The sequence below is a fragment of the Schistocerca piceifrons genome, chromosome 1 (genome assembly GCF_021461385.2).
Source record: "Schistocerca piceifrons isolate TAMUIC-IGC-003096 chromosome 1, iqSchPice1.1, whole genome shotgun sequence".
NCBI lineage: Eukaryota > Metazoa > Arthropoda > Insecta > Orthoptera > Acrididae > Schistocerca > Schistocerca piceifrons.
In genome coordinates, this window is record NC_060138.1 from 41,368,742 (window position 1) to 41,390,863 (window position 22,122).

A 22,122-nucleotide genomic window follows, 5' to 3' on the forward strand; every position below is an offset into this window, starting at 1 on the left:
CATGCTCCGTAAAAAATGGATGGAGCTGTGTGTCAGAATTGTCAATGGTAATATTTTCAGTGCTGTTTCCTTTTCATGTCCTTCACAATTTTCCTTGCAACAAACAAGCTACTAACTTTTTTCACATATTCATCTCATTTCATACCATTTTGTAGTACTTACGGCCAGGTTTACCAAACTGTTTTCTCTTTAATATCTTGCCCTTATTCACATTTAAAGATAGCTACAAAGATAGCTGCCACTTCATACACCCAATAGAAATATTGTTAAAGTTAATCTGTATTTCTTGGTGATGATCCAACTATGACTCTTGTTGCAACGGAATCATCTGACAATGGGAGAGTGCTGCTGCAGCTTTCTGATTAATCATATTACAAACATTAATGTCTTGCAATACTTTCTTCTGGCACACCTAACGTTACTAGAATTTTTGGTTGCCACCAAGGAAAATATACTGTGTTGAATTAGTAAAAAATTATTTGAGTCAAATTTTTATTTATGAAGATTTCCATACCGTACATAGACTACCAGCCAGCAATGTAGGAAGAATGTGTCTGCATCAGTTATTTCCAAGATATTGTACCTGAAAAACATGAACAATATTTCACACAAGTTATTTGTGCTGTTCCTCACTGGTCCTTTGATAGAAGTTTTTGTTTCCTCCATTAGTGTCATAATGGTTGAATATAGGACATGCTCTAGGACTCAGCAACAGACTAAAATTAGATTATTTGTGTGTATTTCGGAATGTCTGTTTATTTATCTTCCAACCTTAATAGAATGACCCGAGTTCTTTTCCATTCATTCAGTACACCATACCCTGCATGAGAAATGTTGTATAATGCTTAGCAAGGAAGTCTTAGCAGGATTTTTACCAAGCCCAAATTTTCTCTTTTACTGGAAGTGTTTTAGTGACTTTTATTTGTGAGTTTGTGTGGTGTACAAACTAGCATGTTAACATTCTCATGCATTAATACATATTTAAGTGTGGAATTGAATATTTCAGGTTTCTGTTGGTTTTCAGTTTCAACATCAGAATGATCCATTAGAGACTGAATGAAATGTTTGATTTAGTTATTGAATTTATGAGCAAAACTTCAAGGAAAATTTGGATTTATATTGGTTTCATGCTTAGATTTTTTAATGGATGCATGTGTTGCATTAAGTTATTCCTTATCAGTTCCTGTGCATTGCCATTTATATAAGAATCAGTTTTCACAGCTTTCTTGAAATTGTACCTTAAATCAAGTTAAGTCTTCAACTTTCATAGTTTTTATTTATTTAGATACTTAGAACATAAGTTACTATATTTTCAGCTAAAATACTTCCCCACTTGTCATGAGAGCCTTTCTGTGAAATGGATAAGACAAGAATTGGTGAAAATATGAAAATACATGAAGCAAAAATTATCATCTTTCAATTTATCTAACGAACAAAAATTCAAAATTCTGCTTAAATACTATTGCTTTTTTTGTGGCAGGGTCTAATGGTTGTTGGCTTTGATGTTTACCATGACACAGCAAGTCGTGGAGTCTCCATTGGTGCTCTTGTAGCATCCATGAACAAGGCTCTGAGTAGATACTTCTCTGCTGTGAGCTACCAACATTCTGGTGAAGAGCTGTCTAATGAACTGAGTATTAATATGTGCAAGGCTCTTCAAAAATTTCAAACAATGAATGGCTCCTTGCCAGAAAGAATAATAGTTTATAGGGATGGTGTGGGGGAAGGTCAGATCCCCTTCGTCATGGAACATGAAGTTGAACTGTTAAAGGTAAGCGTATAGTTTTGCATCATTCTATGCACAGATCTTGATTTAAAGATAAATGTTTTGACTAGGTTTTTCACTTTTTCTCTGCTGGCTTTTCATTTTATTAATTTACACAGTCAAAATAAATTTAATCCCATACCTTGGTTACAGCAAGATAGTAATTGACCCAATTGGCTTAATTTCATTATATTATTATTATTATTATTATTATTATTATTATTATTATTATTATTATTATGTACAGCATCATTTAATAGAAGTAATAAAATAATACCTACCAAAAAAGCATTTCCAGTTTTTTTGCATAATCTGGAATTCAAACATTTTCTTTTTACGGAATGTAGTAGCAAGTTATTTACTGGTTTAGTTGTTGCACAGCTGTTTTAGAACAGTACCATCATTTCAAACTTCTGCCATTGCACATGCCTCTTGTCTTTGGTGGCCAAGCCAAAGTTACTGTACAAGTTTCTGAGAGGGAAGAGGTCTTTAATTAGTTAAAAATAGGTGTAGGTAGGAGCCATTGCACAATGATGTCTGTCGCTAGATGTGCGGTGTCTATTCATAAAATTCCAGAACTTTGTCCACAAAATTTTTCTACACTTACCTTTTACTCATTGTGCAGTCTCCTTCGAAATACTCTCCTACACAGCTGATACACCACTCCCATTGCCATTTTGTTTTCCTGAGAACAGTCTTGGTATGGCTCTTGCTGGATCACATAAAGTGCTGTTTGCGAATTTTCTTTTATCTTGTCTATCGTTCAATCTCCATCCTTTCAATGGTGGTTTCAACTTTGGAAATAAAAAAAAGTCCACAGGAGCCAGGTCAGGAGAGTACAGATGATGAGGCAGCACAGTAATTTCGTTTTTTGTACAATAGTCACACACCAACAGGGATGAACATGGAGGTGCGTTGTCTTAATGCAAGGGCCATGGGTTGTTTGGCTGCATTTCAGGCCCTTTCCTTCTCACATTTTCTTGCAGGCATCACAACGCGTCCCAATATTACCATTAATTGACAGTTTGCCCCTATGGCATGAATTCGTCATGAACTAATCCTTCAAAGTCAAAGACAACTATCAGCATAACTTTGACATTTGACCTGACCTAATGAGCTTCTTTGGGTCTTGGAGGTGAACCTTGTGATCTCAACATCATCACTGTAGACACATATCTTGTTCTTATTTGTGCAACTTGGAAGCTCTTCACAGAGTGCAAGGCAAAAGTCTTTCTGGTCTTGACTTATGACCCATGAGACAAACTTGGTGCCGACACAGTGCATTCCAAGATGCTGTGTCAGGATTTCACAACATGAACAAACTGAAATGTTGCATTCTTCTCCAATCTCTTGGACAGCCAGTCTTCTATTGGCGCACACAATTTCGTTAATGTTCCTGACATGAGTGTCATCAGTCGACGTCGAAGTGCGTCTTGAATGAGGGTCATCTTCAACTTCCGTTCGGCCATTTTTAAACAATGTGAACCATTCGGAACACCAAGTAAGGCTTAATCACTTATCACCGTAGGCTTCCTGCACAATTTGGTGTGTCTGTATAAAGGTTTTCTTGAGTTTCATGCAAAATTTAATGCAGATGTGTTGCTCCTCTAATTCTGCCATCGAGTCATTCCATGTCAAATCAACGCACTTTAAATAAAAATTTTACCTCACCCTCTTAGATTTTGCTGAAAGTTTGTATACTTATACAGTAGTGGGTGCTGAAACTAAGAAAAATACCAAATTTTAATTTTTTTACCTCAAACCATTCCTGAAATATGGTCATGTAAACTTTTCAGAAACTGGCCATAAATGTGTGAACGGACTTTTTTTAAACTGCCCTAGGAGCTGCCCTAATTGAGCTAGAGAACTGGAAAAGATGTCATTTTGCATCATTTTTCATGCTCTTTCCTGTGTTAGACAAATTCATCAGTATCAGTATCTGACGAAGAAGTTTCAGGAGCCACAAAAAGTTTATGTGTCATTGATGAGATTTTCTTCACTTTTGATTTGGCGTAATGCCTAGATGTTAGTTTTCTCTGGTCAATTAGGGACTCACCTAGTTCTTGAAGTGTTGTGTTAAAATGTTTTAACAGCTACTGAAGTTGGAGTGAAGTCAGGGTCTCGGTCTCGTATGATTATCTTTGATCCAGAAGATTCTTCTTCAACACTTTCATCACTGATGGGCTCTGGTGTATTTTTCAATTTGGTTACATCTTTCCTACATTTATCACAAATCTTGGCACCACTTGGTATTTGAGGAAATAATTTGGGCATCCATGTTGTGACATTTCTCAGTTTTTTCTGTCTCTAATAAAATGATTTGACTTCTTCAGTGGATTACAACACTGCACTTTTTACTTGGTTCCATATTTATACAAAAATAACTTATAAACTGTCCTTCAATGTATAGATTTACTTGAAAATGAACTATTAAATATAATAGATACAGACTGGTCAACACAGAGGTAACAATTGATTTGCACTAAAACCACAGTGCACAATAATGCTGTAGGCACACAAAGCCTTAGAAGGTAACAATGCAGACTACATCATCTCAACAATGGCTCCAGTCTCAGCCCTATGTATACGGTCCTCTACTGACGTACTACCTTAAAGGTAAGTTTGGTCAAACTAGGGCCGTTAGTGAAAAACAAGAGTCCGGAATAATTTTTTTGAGCAATTAACCCATCATCATCCCAGATTTATATTTTGCCATGTGATTTACAATAGTATGAAGTAGTTATGGAAATATTTTGAAAATTTTCAATTATGTACTTTTTGTAAAAAAATTAAAATTAAATCAAAATATAAATTAGTATTTTGAAAAAGGTTATTAATTACAAGCTATGTTTTGTTTTATATCCCTGGAAATAGCATGCTAAATGCTGCAAAATGACACCTTTCCCAGTTCTCTTGCTCAATTAGGGCAGCTCCTAGGACAATTTGAAAAAAGTCCGTTAACGCATTTTTGGCTGGTTTTTGAAAAGTTTACATAGCCATATTTCAGGAATGGTTTGAGATAAAAATTGAAATTCGATATTTTTCTTAGTCTCAGTGCCCACTATAAGTATACCAACTTTCAGCAAAATCTAAGAGGGTGAGGTAAAATAAGTTTGTTGATTTGACATGGAATGACTCCATCTCAAAGTTTGTAATCTGTGCGACACAACATTCTACTTCATACACCACTGAACAATAACTAAGAAGCATGTATAACAATGAAACGTACAGCAGTTACACATGAAACACAGGCATGTGCAGGGATGCAAACTGCATTTCACTCCAACACACCATTAGTCTGAAATTACAAATGTTCCAGAATTTTTTGAAAAGAGCTCATTTGCTTGTGCAGGGGACTTCCTTGTGTAACATTCCTCTCCTCTTTTTTCAATTGCATTTCTTAAGAAATAGCTGTATGCAAGAGCAATTGAAATTTAGAAATCTGTTGTGTTGGAGGGGAAGAGACCAGGAGTCTCACTGTGTGGCATTTTATATGAGTATGTGATTTGGGAGAAATGCTTCTGCTGGAGTCAATGGCTATGAGCAACATAATGCTAATAATAAGCTGCTTTTGACTATTGCAGTTTATACCCAAAAGTAAATGGATTACAGTTGAACAAATCAGTCACAAGTTTAGTGCTGCATAACAGGAATCAGTGTTGCATAACAGTCAGTGAGGACCTGTACCATCCAGATACATTTCGTTATTAGAAGGTACTGAAGCTGCTTACTACATGGCACATGGATTATCTGTGGTGTGGGGCCACCTCTTGTGGACACTTGACTCATGGGAAGGGTTTCCTAGACTGATGAGTCATGGTATATGTTGCTGGAAATGTATGCATTTGTTGAAAGCCACTTTAGCCCATGCATCCCATTTACCAGTAAAGCAACAATGAGGCAGGTAGTAGAGGCATTGTTGTAGGAGGAATGTTCATTTGTGATGAAATGATTGCTCTGATTCATCTATCAGTGCCTCTCACAGGTTAAAGATATAGTAACCCTTCGTTCATCTACAGCATCTCACAAGTTAACCTGTAGTTACTGCATAACAGTTTACTGTCGCTTGCGACTGAATAACATTAGAGTGATTTGGGGAACACTACATGACCATGGGGTTGCTTCCACATCATCTTACCTCAAGATTATTGAGCACATCTGGGGCACCTTCAGGTAATGTGTGTGCTTAGGACCCAGCTATATCAAAATCCATGAGCTACGTGATGCTGTTAAGCAACTCTCATACTGCTGCCACATGAGTCTCTTTGAGACACACTTCTTTATTTTACTTCACAGTACAAACACTATAATGTCATTCAACCAGAAATAAGAATAAAGTTACACACACACACACACACACACACACACACACACAATAATGAAAAGGATATATTGCTCCTCACCATATAGAACACACAATGTGTCGCCTACAGGCACAACTGAAAGACTGCTATACATTGAGCTTTCAGCATAAAGGTTTTCTTCTAAAGTAGAAAACATAAACTTGTGACTGTTGTGTGTATCTGCAGAGACCAGACTGTGTACAGCCACTAAACTTGATGGGAGGAGCAATCTTTGGGTGATAGGAATAAGGAGGAGCCTGGGAAGGGGAGGGACAGCAGGGTAGGGGTGGAGAAAGGTTGTTGGAGCATGCAAGGACAGGGTGAGTTGCTAGGTTCAGTTGGAAAAATTGCATGAATTGAGGAATACCCAACCCACTATCCTTCACACACCTCCCACAGTGGTATTCCACCACCCACAGAACCTACGAAATACTCTTGTCCAACCCTACATAGCCCCTACTCCCAACCCCCTGCCTCATGGCTCATATCCGGCTCATATCCATTCAATAGAGCTAAATGTAAGACCTATCCCATACATCCTCCCACCACTACTTACTCCACTCCAGTCACAGGCATTGCGTATCCCACAGAAACAGGGGTACCTGTGAAACCAGTCATATGATCTACAAACCAAGCTGTAACCACTGTGCTGCTTTCTACTGGGGCATGGCAACCCACAAGTTGTCTGTCCCCACATGAACAGCCACTGGTAAACTGTGGCCGATGGACAGCTGGACCATGGAGTTGCTCAACTTGCTGCCCCGTACAAGTGCTTCTCTTCAGTGACTGCTTCACACCCTCGGCCAGCTGGATCCTTCCTACCAATACGAGCTTCTCTGGACTGCAGAGGTGGGAACTCTCCCTGCAATATATCCTATCCTCTTGTTAACCCCATGGCCTCAACCTCCACTAGTCCCTACCCTTCACTTACCACCTTCGCTGCTCCCACTCCAGCACTACACAGCCTTCTATTCAACCTACACACCCAATAGCCTTTTTCCCCCCCTCTACTTCTCACCCACTGCCTCCAACTGCCTCCCCTCCCCCCATTCCACCCCAAATAATAAAAATAAGAAAACTGTGGACAGCACCTAGCAGCCCTACACTGTACCCACCATGTCCCTGCATGCTCTCACAAGTAGCACTACACCTTCCCCCACCCCTACCCCGCTACCCCTCCATCTCCCTGCCACAGCCTCCTCCTTAACTCCACCACCCACAGATTGCTTCTCCCATTAGACACAGTTGCTGTTTACAGACTGGCCTTAACAGCTAGAGACAGTGGTCATATGTAGTTGTATTAATCTTTTGTGAATTTGTGTGTTTCCTACTTAGTAGAGTGCCTTTTGGCCGAAACCTCAGTGTATAACAGTCTTTTCATTGTGCTTGTCTGTGACCCAATGTCTCATGACCATGACTTTTTATGTATGCAACTTACTACTGAGTAGCCTGCCCGGTTAGCCATGCAGTCTAATATACGGCTCTCTGGATTGGGAAGGAACGCCTGGTCCTTGATATGAATCCGCTTGGCGGATTTGTGTTGAGGCCCAGAGAGCTGGCCAGTCTGTGGATGGTTTTCCATCTGCCTCAGCGAATGCGGGCTGGTTCTCCTTATTCTGCCTCAACTACACTATGTCGGCGATTGCTGCACAAACAAGTTCTCCACGTACCCACACACCACCATTACTCTACCACACAAACATAGTTGTTACACTCGTCTGGTGTGAGACATTCCCCGTGGGGGTGGGGTGGGGTGGGGGGTCGGGGTCCACCAGGGGCCTAACCACATAATAACCCTGAAAGAGTGGTTCAGTGTGGGGCGGCAGAGGGATGAAGTGGACTACGGTAGTTGTCGCGGGGTTGTGGAACACTGCAGCTGCAGTGGGGACAGAGCCTCTCCATCATATCTAGGCACCCGGTTGACATACAATACAATACAATACTACTGAGTAGGGATACTGTATTGGACACATGTTCTAACTTGTGCCGAATCCTAATTATCATGTGTTTGATCGTTCCTCCCATTTTCCTGCAACCACTCCACTTTCTCACTGCTTACACCACCATAATTTCCCCTGGTGGAACTACTATTTTTTTCAGAATACTCCACAAGTGCACTGATTAATGAACATGCCTCCGAAGTTTCTTCATGCTGCAATGTTAACAGCCGGTGCTGCAACACTCGGAACACCATCAGTTTCATTATAAGCAACCTTTGTGTGTGTGTGCGTGCGCGTGCGTCTGTGTGTGTGTGTGTGTGTGTGTGTGTGTGTGTGTGTGTATGTGCATGCGTGTACATGTAAAATGTTATGAAATTGAACCTATCCTTTTCATAGTATTGTCATTACACCCTCCTGAATTTTTCCACACACACACACACACACACACACACACACACACACACACACACACACACAAAGGGTGGTTGTAATGAAACTTGCAAACTAGCTTCATGAAGTTACATAAGCTGAGCGCAATGAACATTTCTGCACAACATGTGCTGGACTTGAACCCCATATTCAACAGTTCTGTGCATTCATGGCAATGGGTAGAGTAATTTTTATTTATTTATTTATTTATTTTTCCAGCCAAAGAGTATACCCCAGCCACATGTCATCCATTTCCACACCTGCCATAATACATAGGGAAAAGTCACATTTTGAATCTCGTACAAATGCCATTGTAAATGTGCCCAATATCTTTTGAAATGTTGACAATGGGAATGGCAATTCCTGCAAGACAGCTCAAGCACTGGTTGCAGAATTTGAAATATGTGCTGCATGGTCAGCTGTAGCCACAGCAATTTTGTCAACAACTGCTGTAGGAATGGGCCATATCCTTCTCCCTGCTGCATCACCTAATTCACCTGCTTCTTCAGATTTCTTGAGCTTATTCGTTAGGCCATTTACTTAAATGGTGCCTCTTTGCAGCTGTTACTATCTGCAACATTCTCACAGTGCAGTGTTGCTGTTGCTGACACTCTGATAAAACAACTTTACCAGCTTTGCACAGTCTTTCTTCTCAATAGCCCTTAATTTCATCTTACTCCCTTTACACAAACAGTCATTTGCAAAAGAAATCAACACGTGATGCCAGTTTAAATTGTGTAAGACAGTATATGTATACTGTGTAATTAAAATAACTTGACATCTGTGACGTGACAACAGAAGAGCATTGTTGAGAGAATATGTTGAGTAGGTGATGCATACTTTTTAAATGAGGTTGTTAACCAGTCATCAGCAAAGCATTAAGTAATAAACAAATGGAAACATTTAACAGGGCACTTACTTCAGTGAATACTTTATGAACACATAATTTTGGTGTAAACAGCATGAAGAATCATCACTTGGGTAATTGTATATTCATTTGGGTGGTGCATATTTTGGAGAAGAAGGTTAGCAAACAATTTCATGAAAATAGTGGCACTTGTTTCCTCATTGTAGTCACCTTCGGGAAGATAACACCTGTAACAGTTTGGAATGAAGCCACAAACTGAGCCAGCATGAATGTTTATTATTTTGTCACCATTTCCTATCAGTGGATTTGTTGTTCCTTTGTCTGTGAGAACTGTTCTTCCCTCTATCAATATGTGATATGCAGTAACCCATGTGTCATCAAACAATATGCTGGTTTGAATTAAATTCCCCTGATAGCATACAGATATCACAATCTCCAGGCCACTATGTAACTTCTGTTGATAGATATCCGAGCTGAAAACTCACCTTTCTGGAGACCAAAGATGTAAATATAGTTTTGAAGATGCAAGTTACCCCCATAAAATAAGTTTTGCTCCAGATAACCAGCATTTCCATGTGAGAATGACCTGGTACATTATTTCTTCCTTGTTGGCTGCGTTCTTTTCGGTTCTCAGTACTGTAGATCTGTTAATGTTAAAAGTGGCAGCATCTAATTTGTCCATCGCTCCAGAAACATCTAAAACCAGATTTCCACCATTATGCTGCAGTTGGAAGTACCCATTCCCAGAGCACACACATTTGCAGCATTATTTCTAGATTTGAATTCACTTTCCAACTCTTGATATCATTTGTAGTTGGCACCCAAGTTCTTGAATGATCTTACTTAGAGGAAACATCATGACTAGATAGTAACACATTACTGCACAAACAATGTTAAAACTAATTTACAACAACAACTGAGTGATACAGAATATTCAAATATTTGAAAACACTACACTTCAATGTGACCTGTGGAACACCGAAGCAACTGATGCTTGATAATACTAGCAGCATGACAAAAGAGTGCACTATGTCTGCTGGCATGTTGGAGATGGAGAAGGGGAAGCTGGATCATCATTACCTGAGCAACAGTGTCATGAACCTTCTTCCAGCATGAAGTGTCAAAAGTTGCCAATTATTTTACTCACACTACAGTTGCTGAGACTTTTGGAATGTGAGGATGTTTCATTTTGATGTAGAGACTAAAATAATTTTACTTCTTTTTTGCTACCATTGTTTACATTATGTCCTATTGATGTATTTTCATTCATTTTTCTCCATAGTGCAGTAAAATAAGTCAATGTGTCACCTCCTGTAAGCAGCATTGTGTGTTTATCACATACAAGGTGAGGTCCCCGGGAACGGCATTAACTTTTTGAAACCATCTATATGGTGATGTAGGTTAGAAATGGAACAGATACAAACCATTAGACACAAAATTGTCACCCACAGTGAATGATGCAAGGTTTATGAATGTGAACAAATTTAATGTACTTTCTCTAACAACAGTGTTGCAGTAACTGGCCCAGAACCAAAGCTTAAATTGTGTGTTAATGTCCCACAAAAAGTGAAAGTTACTTTAAAAAAATTATGTTGGATGTACCAAAGCCTAAACTTTCAGCAGTTAGAAATGAAATTCCCATTAGCAATAAGCATTCTGTTATGTATAAAACTGTATTAAAATTTGTACATACTTTTGCATACAGTCTTGGGAGAAGTATGGCAGAAAACAATTTTAGCAGCATTCATGTGTGAGGAACTGTGAAACCGTTACTAAAATTCAAGATTTTGTAGCAGGCTGTGATCTTGTTCAGCAATACTCGTGCTGTCGATATAAATAGTTTTAGTAGAGAGCTGTTTACCACTACAGGGTGCATCTTAACAGGTCAGGAAAAAAACAGGCAATATTTTGAATGAAGCAGTTACAGAAGCAGACAACAAAAACTCCATACCAGTAACCTATTCCCCTCAAATGGTTCCCGCAACCTCATCAGGCTAAGTTTCAAACTGAAAATACATGTGAAACACTTAATAATGAGCCTGTTGCTTCAAAGCCCTAAGATAATTTTTTAGGCAAGAGAATGTATTTTCAGCAAATAATAAAGCAATGACAGTTTTTCACAAAAAATGTTAGGGGACATACAAGTAAAGTTTTTGGTGAACACCATATGAGATACGTTGAAATGTTACTGTTGAGTCGTTACTGCCTAGCATCACATTACTGTAGAACTGTCTTGGAGAAAGGTGATGTGGCAATTTATCTAAAAAATAACATATCTTACAGAGCATTAAACAGTCACTGTATGGAACAACATACTGAAATACGTGGACTAGAGATCACTATAAATGACTTGCCAGTTATAGTGTTAGCACTTTATAGAGCTGCTACAGGTAACATGAATCTGTTCCTCAGGTAACTAGATTCTGTTTTATCCCAACTATGTTCAAAGATGAAGAATTTAATATCATTAGGTGATTTGAATGGAAGTAATAAATAAATCAGAGTATGTGCATAAAAACAAATTGATAAATCAGAAAAAATAAAAGCAATTCAGAATGTGATAAAGACGGAAACTTGCAGAAAAACAGGACACATGACATAGATATAAACAATGTGACAGAATTATGAATATACTGGAAATGGTCGCAGAAATACTGAACAAACATTTCATTGACGGCAGGAGAGAAGGCAGCCTGTAAAGGATCTGTGGATGGAGCAATGACTCTTCTGCAGAAAGCTATCAGCAGCAGAACCCCATCTTCCAGATACATTAAAAATAAAAAGTCTATTTGTGTGGACAACACAGTAAAGATTGAAATATTGTTATAAATATATAAATCGATTTGTATGTATTCAATACATTTTCGTACAAGAATTGCCCCTGATACACTAAAACCGGATGTAACAAACCCCATTTTAAAAAAGGGATAAAGATAATGTCACAAACTATCACCTAATATTTCTTTTAACAATTTTTTTCAAAAATTCCTGAATAACACATGCACATATATGTTGTCAATGGTCTCAACTGCTACAATATCTTCAACAATAGCCAGTTTACATTTCATGCTGATTTTTTTTACTGAACAAGCCTTTTTTTTTAACAATCAAGTTTTAGAAACCATTACCAATGTCTTCAGTAGGTATTTTTTGTGACCTCTCAAAAGCTTTTCGATTGTGTGAATCATAAAATTCTTTTGAAAAAGGTGTACTATTATGGTTTAGATGGTACTGTTGGTTTAGTCATACCTAAAGGACTGAAAGCAAACTGTAATGCTGAACAGCTCATCCAGGGATCGTGCCTCATCTGAGAGGTGGACATAAAATTGTGGTGTCCCACAAGGCTCTTGTTTTAGGTTCATTAATATTTCTTATTTTCATTATCAGCCTCCCTCTTTGTTCCCACACACCAAGTAAATTTACCCTTTTTGCCAATGATACTATGATTCCCAGTGATGAATTGTCTGGCAATAACCTTGAACAAACTATGAACAAAGTTTTCACTAAAACTTTAAATTTGTTTTATTCAAATTTTCTTTTGCACAACACAGATAATACCTGTTATATAAGGGTTGATACACCAAAAAGAAATTGTACAGAAATTAACTCACATTGTAGTCATCAACCAATACAAAAAGATGTGGATACAAAATTCCTGGGGGCATGTATTGACAACAAACATAGTTGGTCAACTTACATTATACACCTTTTTAGAAGACTTGGCTCAGCAGTACTTGCACTATGAATTATTGCTTCTGTGGCTGAAGTAGATACCATTAAGGCATTCTAATTTGGCCACTTTCATTCATTAGTGTCATGTGCTATTGTATTCTGGGGGTACAAGTACCAAAAACAGTGTGCTCATTGAAATAAAAAGTGTTGAACCTGATTCAAAAAGGAATTGATTAGTCCAACATTCAGCTGTTTAATGCACTCCTACCACAACTGAAATGCCTTCATGAACAATTGCCCTAATTCAAATAAATTCTGAAGGAGTACCTAATACAGAATTTTTTTTCTTTTTTATGTCAGATGAATTTTTGAGAGAAAATCAATTCAGCCATTAAACTTACAATTGTTTGATGAATACTTTTAATTGATTTTATTTTGAGCACTATCACATGCATTCAAAAATTTGGTTTTTGGTATTTATGTATTTATCAACTGATTGTGGTACTTAGCTTAACATTGCTACCTGTATTTGTTACTGATACTTCCTCAGTATAACACAACTTTCTGTTAATTGTATATTTGTTCTTTACTTGTTGTCTTATTTACATTGTGTCTTTCGTTGTATTTATGTAATTTCAATCTAAGCTGTGTACAACTTGATACATTCTGTACCCTTGCAATTCACTCACAACAAGAAATAAGTAAGTCCCAGGTGTGTCACCCTGCAGCCATTCACCTAGTGGGCCTTGTTTGCAAGTAATCAATGAAAACATAATTTTTAAATTTTTCATGGTAGTCTAGAGCATTAAAATTGAGTGTGTCACAGAAAGTGGTTTTTTAGTATAATGGTTAGCATCATAGCCTGACATACATAAGGTTGTGAGTGTAAGTTCTGCCAGGTACTTCAGTTTTTTTTATTAATTTTTAAATCATTACTGAAATTATTTTATTTATTCAATTAACAGGTTTCGATGTAATTTTTATAAATTTCCAATTCTTTGTCACATTTTAGTCATAGTACTAACTTTTTCATTTGATTTTATTTCTTTCTTCCTATCATTCTATTTTCATTTGGAATATTTGTGCATGAGATTTTAATTATTTTAATTTGTCCATTACAATAATTAAAGATATGGTTATAATAGAGGAAAACATTCCATGTAGGAAAAATATATCTAAAAACAAAGATGATGTGACTTACCAAATGAAAGTGCTGGCAGGTCGACAGACACACAAACAAACACAAACATACACTCCTTTTTAGTAACAGGTTCCCAGTGGAGCTTTTGTGTGTATGTTAGTGTTTGTTTGTGTGTCTGTCGACCTGCCAGCACTTTCATTTGGTAAGTCACATCATCTTTGTTTTTAGATATACAATAATGAAAGATATGAACATGTTGACTGGTTGGTTAAAAGTCACAAATTCTTGGTCAGTATGGGCAATTAATGCAGATGAAAATATAAATGAATGAAGGAATTACAAATAAAACTATATTCAAACAGAATGAGGTATAGAAATAATGAATACAATAACATGGGTAAAAATACAAGCTGATCAGCTGGAAGGAATTAAATTGAAATTAATTCAAAAAGATACCTGCAATTACATTCTCAAATATTCCAAATTGAAAAAAAGGATATGAAAGAAAGAGTAAATTTAAAAGTTAATATGATGATTAAAATAAAATGACAGAGAGTTAGAATTTTAAATAAATTACATTTAAACCAATTAATTGTATAAAGATAATGACCAAAATAGTTTTGATAACAATTTTTGAAATTGAAAAAAAAAAAAGGAGGATCACCTGATAAGATTCAAACACACAATATCCTCCAAGTCAGCCTTTAATGCTAACAAATATGCAACAATACAACTACATTTACTGTTCTCACTTTAAGGCTCTATAACATCAAACAAGATTACAAAATTCTTTTTCTGTGAATTATTCACAAATGAAAGCCGGCCAGGGTGAATGGCTGCAAGATACGGTAGCTGGGACCCTAATGTACATCACTGTACAGATGGTTTCAAAAAGTCAGTCCCTCTCCTGGGACCTCTCCTTTTTAGTAACAGGTTCCCAGTGGAGCTTTTGTCATCTGACATATAAAGGAAACAATAACCCAAATTTCATATGCATTTGTTTTACCATGTCTTTTCATCACCAGCAAGGACTTACAACACCAAAAAATCTTCAAAATCACAAATTATGAAATCTTCAATAATTTAATTACATGTTCAGAAATCTAATCATTTGGCTCATCTTTGAGACATAATGTATTTAAATTCTGTGGTATTGCTTAACATATTAAGCAGCAACAAAATATTGTAGGTAACACAATATTTGTAGTGGGACTTTCTTCGTTTCACTCAAATCTTAAAACATATTTATTTAAAATTGATTGTTACCAATTTTGTGGCAATTATTTATGGATAACAGATGTTTGTTTACTGAAATTGTTTTGATTTGCTTACAGGGACGTTTGAAGGAAATATATGGGGGTCGTACTGCAAAAATGACTTTCATAATTGTTACAAAAAGGATAAATTCAAGAGTATTCCATGATAAACAGAATCCTCCACCTGGGACCATTGTGGATGATGTAATAACACTTGCTCAGAGGTTTGTGTTTGTGGATAATGAAGTTACACAGAAAATTTTGTAATGTGGAAGATACAATTTACTTGTGACATGAAATGGAACAGTTTATATAACTATTACTTTGGTTTAATTTACAGTACCATTAATTTTATTATATTCATTCATCAGTAGCAAATTTCGAGTATACTCAGCATTCCTCTAATCGCCATGTTAAAATTTGCTTCTTAGTAGAGTCTACACACTGCTACCTTGCTAACATCCTAGTCAAGTTGCAAAGGCGACAGAATCCTGAAACAGTGGCTTATTAAATCAGAAACTGAGGACAAATCAGGCAACAAGATTATGAAAAAGCACTTTTGCAGTGTAAATATAAACATATAATTTCTTCACTTATCTTGATGAAAAGCCACCTTAATTCTCATTTCATTAGTTACCAACGACTTAAAAAATTATATCATTACTTTGCCAAAGTCAGCAGTTAGTCTTATATTGCGATGTACGGCCTGCTTGTGTAGAATATGGCAAGTGCTCGAGTACTTCATTGTAGCTTTATTATGGATGGCAGTGACTGCTGAAACAACCTGTTTAACCTGTATAAAACCACACAAAATAGCCGGTTTGTGAAATAAATGATTTTTTGGTTTTTTATTCCAACTATTGCCTGTAATACATGTAGAAATGAGACAAAGATGGAAAAATTTTGATCTCTCAGTTTCAAAATACTTAGAACCAAAATATTAAATTAACTAGGCAACTGAAAGAGGACCAAGTCAATCCACCATTTGCTGCTTTTCTTGAAAAGTGATAAGTTGGCAAATACTACAGAAATTCTAATTTTTGGTAGCTTGGCTCAAAAATCATGTTGTAATCAGGGATCTTACCACTTTTTGCGCGTTATGAACAGCTGTTTCTAAAGGGTGACAACTGAGGTTGAAGAACTCTGTTTTTTGTGTTAATTTGTCTGTTTTCAAGGGCAATAAACATTAAATTGTCTTTGCATGTAAATTCATAAGACAGCAGACCAGATAATTTCTATTTTTATTGTAGACTATGAATGAACTGTTGTTAAGTTTTTAATTAATTACTGTTACCATAACTTCTTTATCTTTTATTATTTAATGGAAATGGCAGACAAATCTCCAATCGCTTAAAGCAACTGAAGCACTGTACTTCACTGCTGTGTCGCTTTGTAAAAACAATCCGGTCTAGGGTTCGTGCCACTCTGCAGTACCACAGATTTCCAGTGACAACAATGGGAGCCAATCTTACACACTGCACATACATGCATAACTTTAAACACTACACACAGCAACAAGAGCATTATTGTCTCAACAATGCTCTACCAATTCTTATTCCATGTATTTGTTACTCATTTCTGTTGGTAATGTTTTTAAAATAGAACTGATCACTTTCCCATCTTCTATTATAACACCATATTTCAAAACAATGAAAATTTTGTGAATAAAAGTTATACCCTTTTTAAAAAGATTTATTTAAAAATGAAAAATTTTCACACTGTTGCTGTGGCTGATTGATACTTCAGTTTTTTTTTACTCTTTTATTAGTAAAAAATAAAAAACCACCTTTTATAACAGACCAAACAAATATCAAAAAGTACTGGTTATTCAGAACTGAAGTTTTTCCCATCCCTAAGCTTTATGGCTGGCACGTGCAATTACAAATGAGTGTGCTATATAATATCAACTTTCAGGAAATCAGTGATAGATAGAAACCTCCTCCTGAGTCCAAAGAAAAATTCAGTATGTTAGTTAATTTCGTATGCAGCAATATATGGTGTAATGTGAAAATGTGAATTCATAGCAACACCTGTTTTTCATTGGAAACTTTTGAAATTTTATGCCGTGTGTTACTTATATGTGAAATATCACAATTACTATAATCCCTAGCAAAATGATAGGCACTTCATCATGGTTCTTCAGTTTCACTATTTTGTTGACAGGGAACCAGCAACTTTTTTAAACTCCTTAAAGTGTTTATTAATGATTCTGTCAACAGTTGCAGTATTTATATTAGGCAACTAGTTTTGAACTGTTGACAGAATCATTAATAAATGCTTTAAGGACTTCATCATGAAGCTCACATATAAAGCTATGTTGTTGTTGTTGTGGTTGTGGTTGTGGTTGTTGTGGTCCTCAGTCAGAAGTCTGATTTGATGCAACTTTCAATACTACGCTATCCTGTGCAAGCCTCTTCATCTCTGAATAACTACTGCAACCTACGTCCTTCTCAGTCTGCTTAATGTATTTGTGTCTTGGTTTCCCTCAATGATTTTTACCCCCTACATTTCCCTCCAGTATTAAATTGGTGATCCCTTGATGTCTCAGAATGTGTCCTACCAATGGATCCCTCCTTCTAGTCAGGTTGTGCCACAAATTTCTTTTCACCCCAGTTCTGTTTAGTACCTTCTCATGAGCTACATGATCCACCCATCTAATCAGCATTCTTCTGTAGCACCACATTTCAAAAGCTTCTGTTCTCATCTTGTCTAAACTATTTATCATTTCATATATATGGCTATGCTCCATACAAAGACTTTCAGAAAAGACTTCCTGACACTTAGATGTATACTAGATGTTAACAAATTTATCTTCCTTTAGAAATGCTTTTCTTTCTATTCCTAGTCTACATTTTATATCCTCTGTACTTCAGCCATCACCTGCTGCCCAAATTGCAAAACTCATGTACCACTTTGTCTTGTTTCCTAATTTCCTCAGCATCATATGATATAATTTGACTACATTCCATTGTCCTTGTTTTGCATTTTTTGGTGTTATCTTATATCCTTCTTTCAAGGCAATGTCTATTCCATTCAACTACTCTTCCAATTCCTTTGCTGTCTCTCACAGAATTACAGTGTCAAGGACAAACATCAAAGTTTTCATTTCTTCTCCCTGGACTTTAATTCCTACTCCAAATATTTCTTCTGTTTCCTTTGCTTGCTAAATATACAGACTGAATAGCATAAGGGGATAGGCTACAAACCTGTCTCACTCCCTTCTCAATCATTGCTTCCTTTTCATGCCCCTCGACTCTTTCAACTGCCATCTGGTTTCTGTACAAGTTGTAAGAAGCCTTTCACTTCCTCTATCTTACCCCTGCTACCCTCAGAATTTCAAAGAGATTATCCCAGTCAATATATTTAAAAGCTTTCTCAAAGTCTACAAATGCTATAAACTTATGTTTGTCTTTCCTTAACCTATCTTCTATGAGAAGTTGTAGGATCAGTATTGCCTCACATGTTGCTACATTTCTGCAGAATCCAAACTGATCTTCACAGAGATCAGCTTCTACCAGTTTTTCCATTCTTCTGTAAACTGTTCATGTTAGTATTTTGCAACTGTGACTTATTAAACTGATAGCTCCATAGTTTCCACATCTGTCAGCAACAGCTTTCTTTGTAATTGCAATTATTACATTGTCCTTGAAGTCTGACAGTATTTTGCCTGTCTCATATGTCTTACTCACCATATGGAAGAGTTTGCAATGGCTTGACTCTCTCAAGGCTATCAACAGTTCTAACACAATGTTTCTACTCCCAGGGCCTTGTTTTAACTTAAGATTTTTGGTGCTCTGCCAAATTATTCTCACAGCATCATATCTCCCATCTCATCTTCATCTACACTCCTGGAAATTGAAATAAGAACACCGTGAATTCATTGTCCCAGGAAGGGGAAACTTTATTGACACATTCCTGGGGTCAGATACATCACATGATCACACTGACAGAACCACAGGCACATAGACACAGGCAACAGAGCATGCACAATGTCGGCACTAGTACAGTGTATATCCACCTTTCGCAGCAATGCAGGCTGCTATTCTCCCATGGAGACGATCGTAGAGATGCTGGATGTAGTCCTGTGGAACGGCTTGCCATGCCATTTCCACCTGGCGCCTCAGTTGGACCAGCGTTCGTGCTGGATGTGCAGACCGCGTGAGACGACGCTTCATCCAGTCCCAAACATGCTCAATGGGGGACAGATCCGGAGATCTTGCTGGCCAGGGTAGTTGACTTACACCTTCTAGAGCACGTTGGGTGGCACAGGATACATGCGGACGTGCATTGTCCTGTTGGAACAGCAAGATCCCTTGCCGGTCTAGGAATGGTAGAACGATGGGTTCGATAACGGTTTGGATGTACCGTGCACTATTCAGTGTCCCCTCGTCGATCACCAGTGGTGTACGGCCAGTGTAGGAGATCGCTCCCCACACCATGATGCCGGGTGTTGGCCCTGTGTGCCTTGGTCGTATGCAGTCCTGATTGTGGCGCTCACCTGCACGGCGCCAAACACGCATACGACCATCATTGGCACCAAGGCAGAAGCGACTCTCATCGCTGAAGACGACACGTCTCCATTCGTCCCTCCATTCACGCCTGTCGCGACACCACTGGAGGCAGGCTGCACGATGTTGGGGCGTGAGCGGAAGACGGCCTAACGGTGTGCGGGCCGTAGCCCAGATTCATGGAGACGGTTGCGAATGGTCCTCGCCGATAGTCCCTAATTTGCTGGGAAGTGGCGGTGCGGTCCCCTACGGCACTGCGTAGGATCCTACGGTCTTGGCGTGCATCCGTGCGTCGTTGCGGTCCGGTCCCAGGTCGACGGGCACGTGCACCTTCCGCCGTCCACTGGCGACAACATCGATGTACTGTGGAGACCTCACGCCCCACGTATTGAGCAATTCGGCGGTTCATCCACCCGGCCTCCCGCATGCCCACTATATGCCCTCACTCAAAGTCCGTCAACTGCACATACGGTTCACGTCCACGCTGTCGCGGCATGCTACCAGTGTTAAAGACTGCGATGGAGCTCCGTATGCCACGGCAAACTGGCTGACACTGACGGCGGCGGTGCACAAATGCTGCGCAGCTAGCGCCATTCGACGGCCAACACCGCGGTTCCTGGTGTGTCCGCTGTGCCGTGGGTGTGATCATTGCTTGTACAGCCCTCTCACAGTGTCCGGAGCAAGTAAGGTGGGTCTGACACACCGGTGTCAATGTGTTCTTTTTTCCATTTCCAGGAGTGTATATTGTCTTCCAGTTCTATAATACTGCCCTCAAGTATATCTCCCTTGTATAGACCCCCTGTATACTCCTTCCACCTTTCAGCTTTCCTTTCTTTGCTTAAGACTGGTTTTCCATCTGAGCTCTTGGTATTCATATAGCTGCTTCTCGTTTCCCCAAAGCCCTCTTTAATTTTCCACCCTACAACTCCTCATAGAAGATCGGTTAAGGAAAGGTGAACCTATGTTTATATCATATGTAGACTAAGAGAAAGCTTTTGATAATGTTGACTGGACTACTCTCTTTGAAATTCTGAGGGACTGAAAGGCTATTTGCAACTTGTACAGAAACCAGACAGCGGTTATAAGAGTTGAGGAGCATGAAAAGGAAGCAATGATTGAGAAGGGAGTGAGACAGGATTGTACCCTATCCCCTATGTTATTCAGTCTGTGCATTGAGCAAGAGATAAAGGACACAAAAGGAACATTTGGAGTAGGAATTAAAGTCCAGGGAGAAGAAATAGAAACTTTGAGGTTTGTGGTTGACATAGTAATTTGTCAGAGACAGCAAAGGAACTGGAAGAGTAGTTGAATGGAATAGACATTGTCTTGAAAGAAGGATGTAAGATGAACACTGAAAAATGCAAAACAAGTGCAATGGAATGTAGTCAAATTAAATCATACGATGCTGAGGGAATTAGGAAACAAGACACTTAAACTAGTACATTTGTTTTACAATTTGGGCAGTAGATGATGCTGAAGTAGAGAGGATATCAAATGTAGTTGAATGGAATAGACATTGTCTTGAAAAAAGGATATAAAATGAACATCAGAAAAAGCAAAACAAGGATAATGGAATGTAGTTGAATTAAATCATGTGATGCTGAGAGAATTAGATTAGGAAATGAAACACTTACAGGTGGTGTCTTATCTTTCCCCCAATTAAATATGCTTCTAAATCCTTACATTTGTCCTTTAGCCATATTACATTTTCTGTCAGTCTCATCTTTAGATGTTTCTATTCCATTTCACCTGCTTCATTCACTACGTTTTTGTATTTTATCCTTTCATCAAATAAATTCAATATTTCTTGTGCTTCTGCTAGGCCTCTGCTGCCTTCACTATTTCAGCTCTCAAAGTTATCCATTCTTCTTCTACTGTATTTCTTCCCCATTATCGTCTGTCATTCCCTAATTCCCTAATTCTGAAACTTGTCAACAATCTATGGTTCTTTCAGTTTATCCAGGTCCCACCTCTTTAATTTCCTAGCTTTTTGCAATTATTTCAACTGACATATAAACCAGTTTTATTACCCTCCCCCCTCCTTTCCCCAAATAGTTTCTTTAAATACGTTTGAGAAAGATTTGCAGGATAGCTGACATCAGGATGTCATTCTGTCAGAGTAGCACATCAGCCACTGACTGAACAAGGCCTGTCACAGAAATCCACCCACATTGTGTGCCTGCTAAGAGGCTATATTGCT

General features: G+C 38.0%; 1 protein-coding gene across 1 annotated transcript in view; it reads left to right on the forward strand.

The window, feature by feature from the left end:
• Positions 1 to 22,122, forward strand: part of LOC124775645 (piwi-like protein Siwi) — a 299,921-nt gene that overhangs the window by 231,749 nt on the left and 46,050 nt on the right. Inside the window, exons 11-12 of the mRNA XM_047250510.1 lie at positions 1,481 to 1,771; positions 15,493 to 15,638. Of these exons, the coding sequence (XP_047106466.1) occupies positions 1,481 to 1,771; positions 15,493 to 15,638 (437 nt within the window). The remainder of the gene's footprint in view (positions 1 to 1,480; positions 1,772 to 15,492; positions 15,639 to 22,122) is intronic.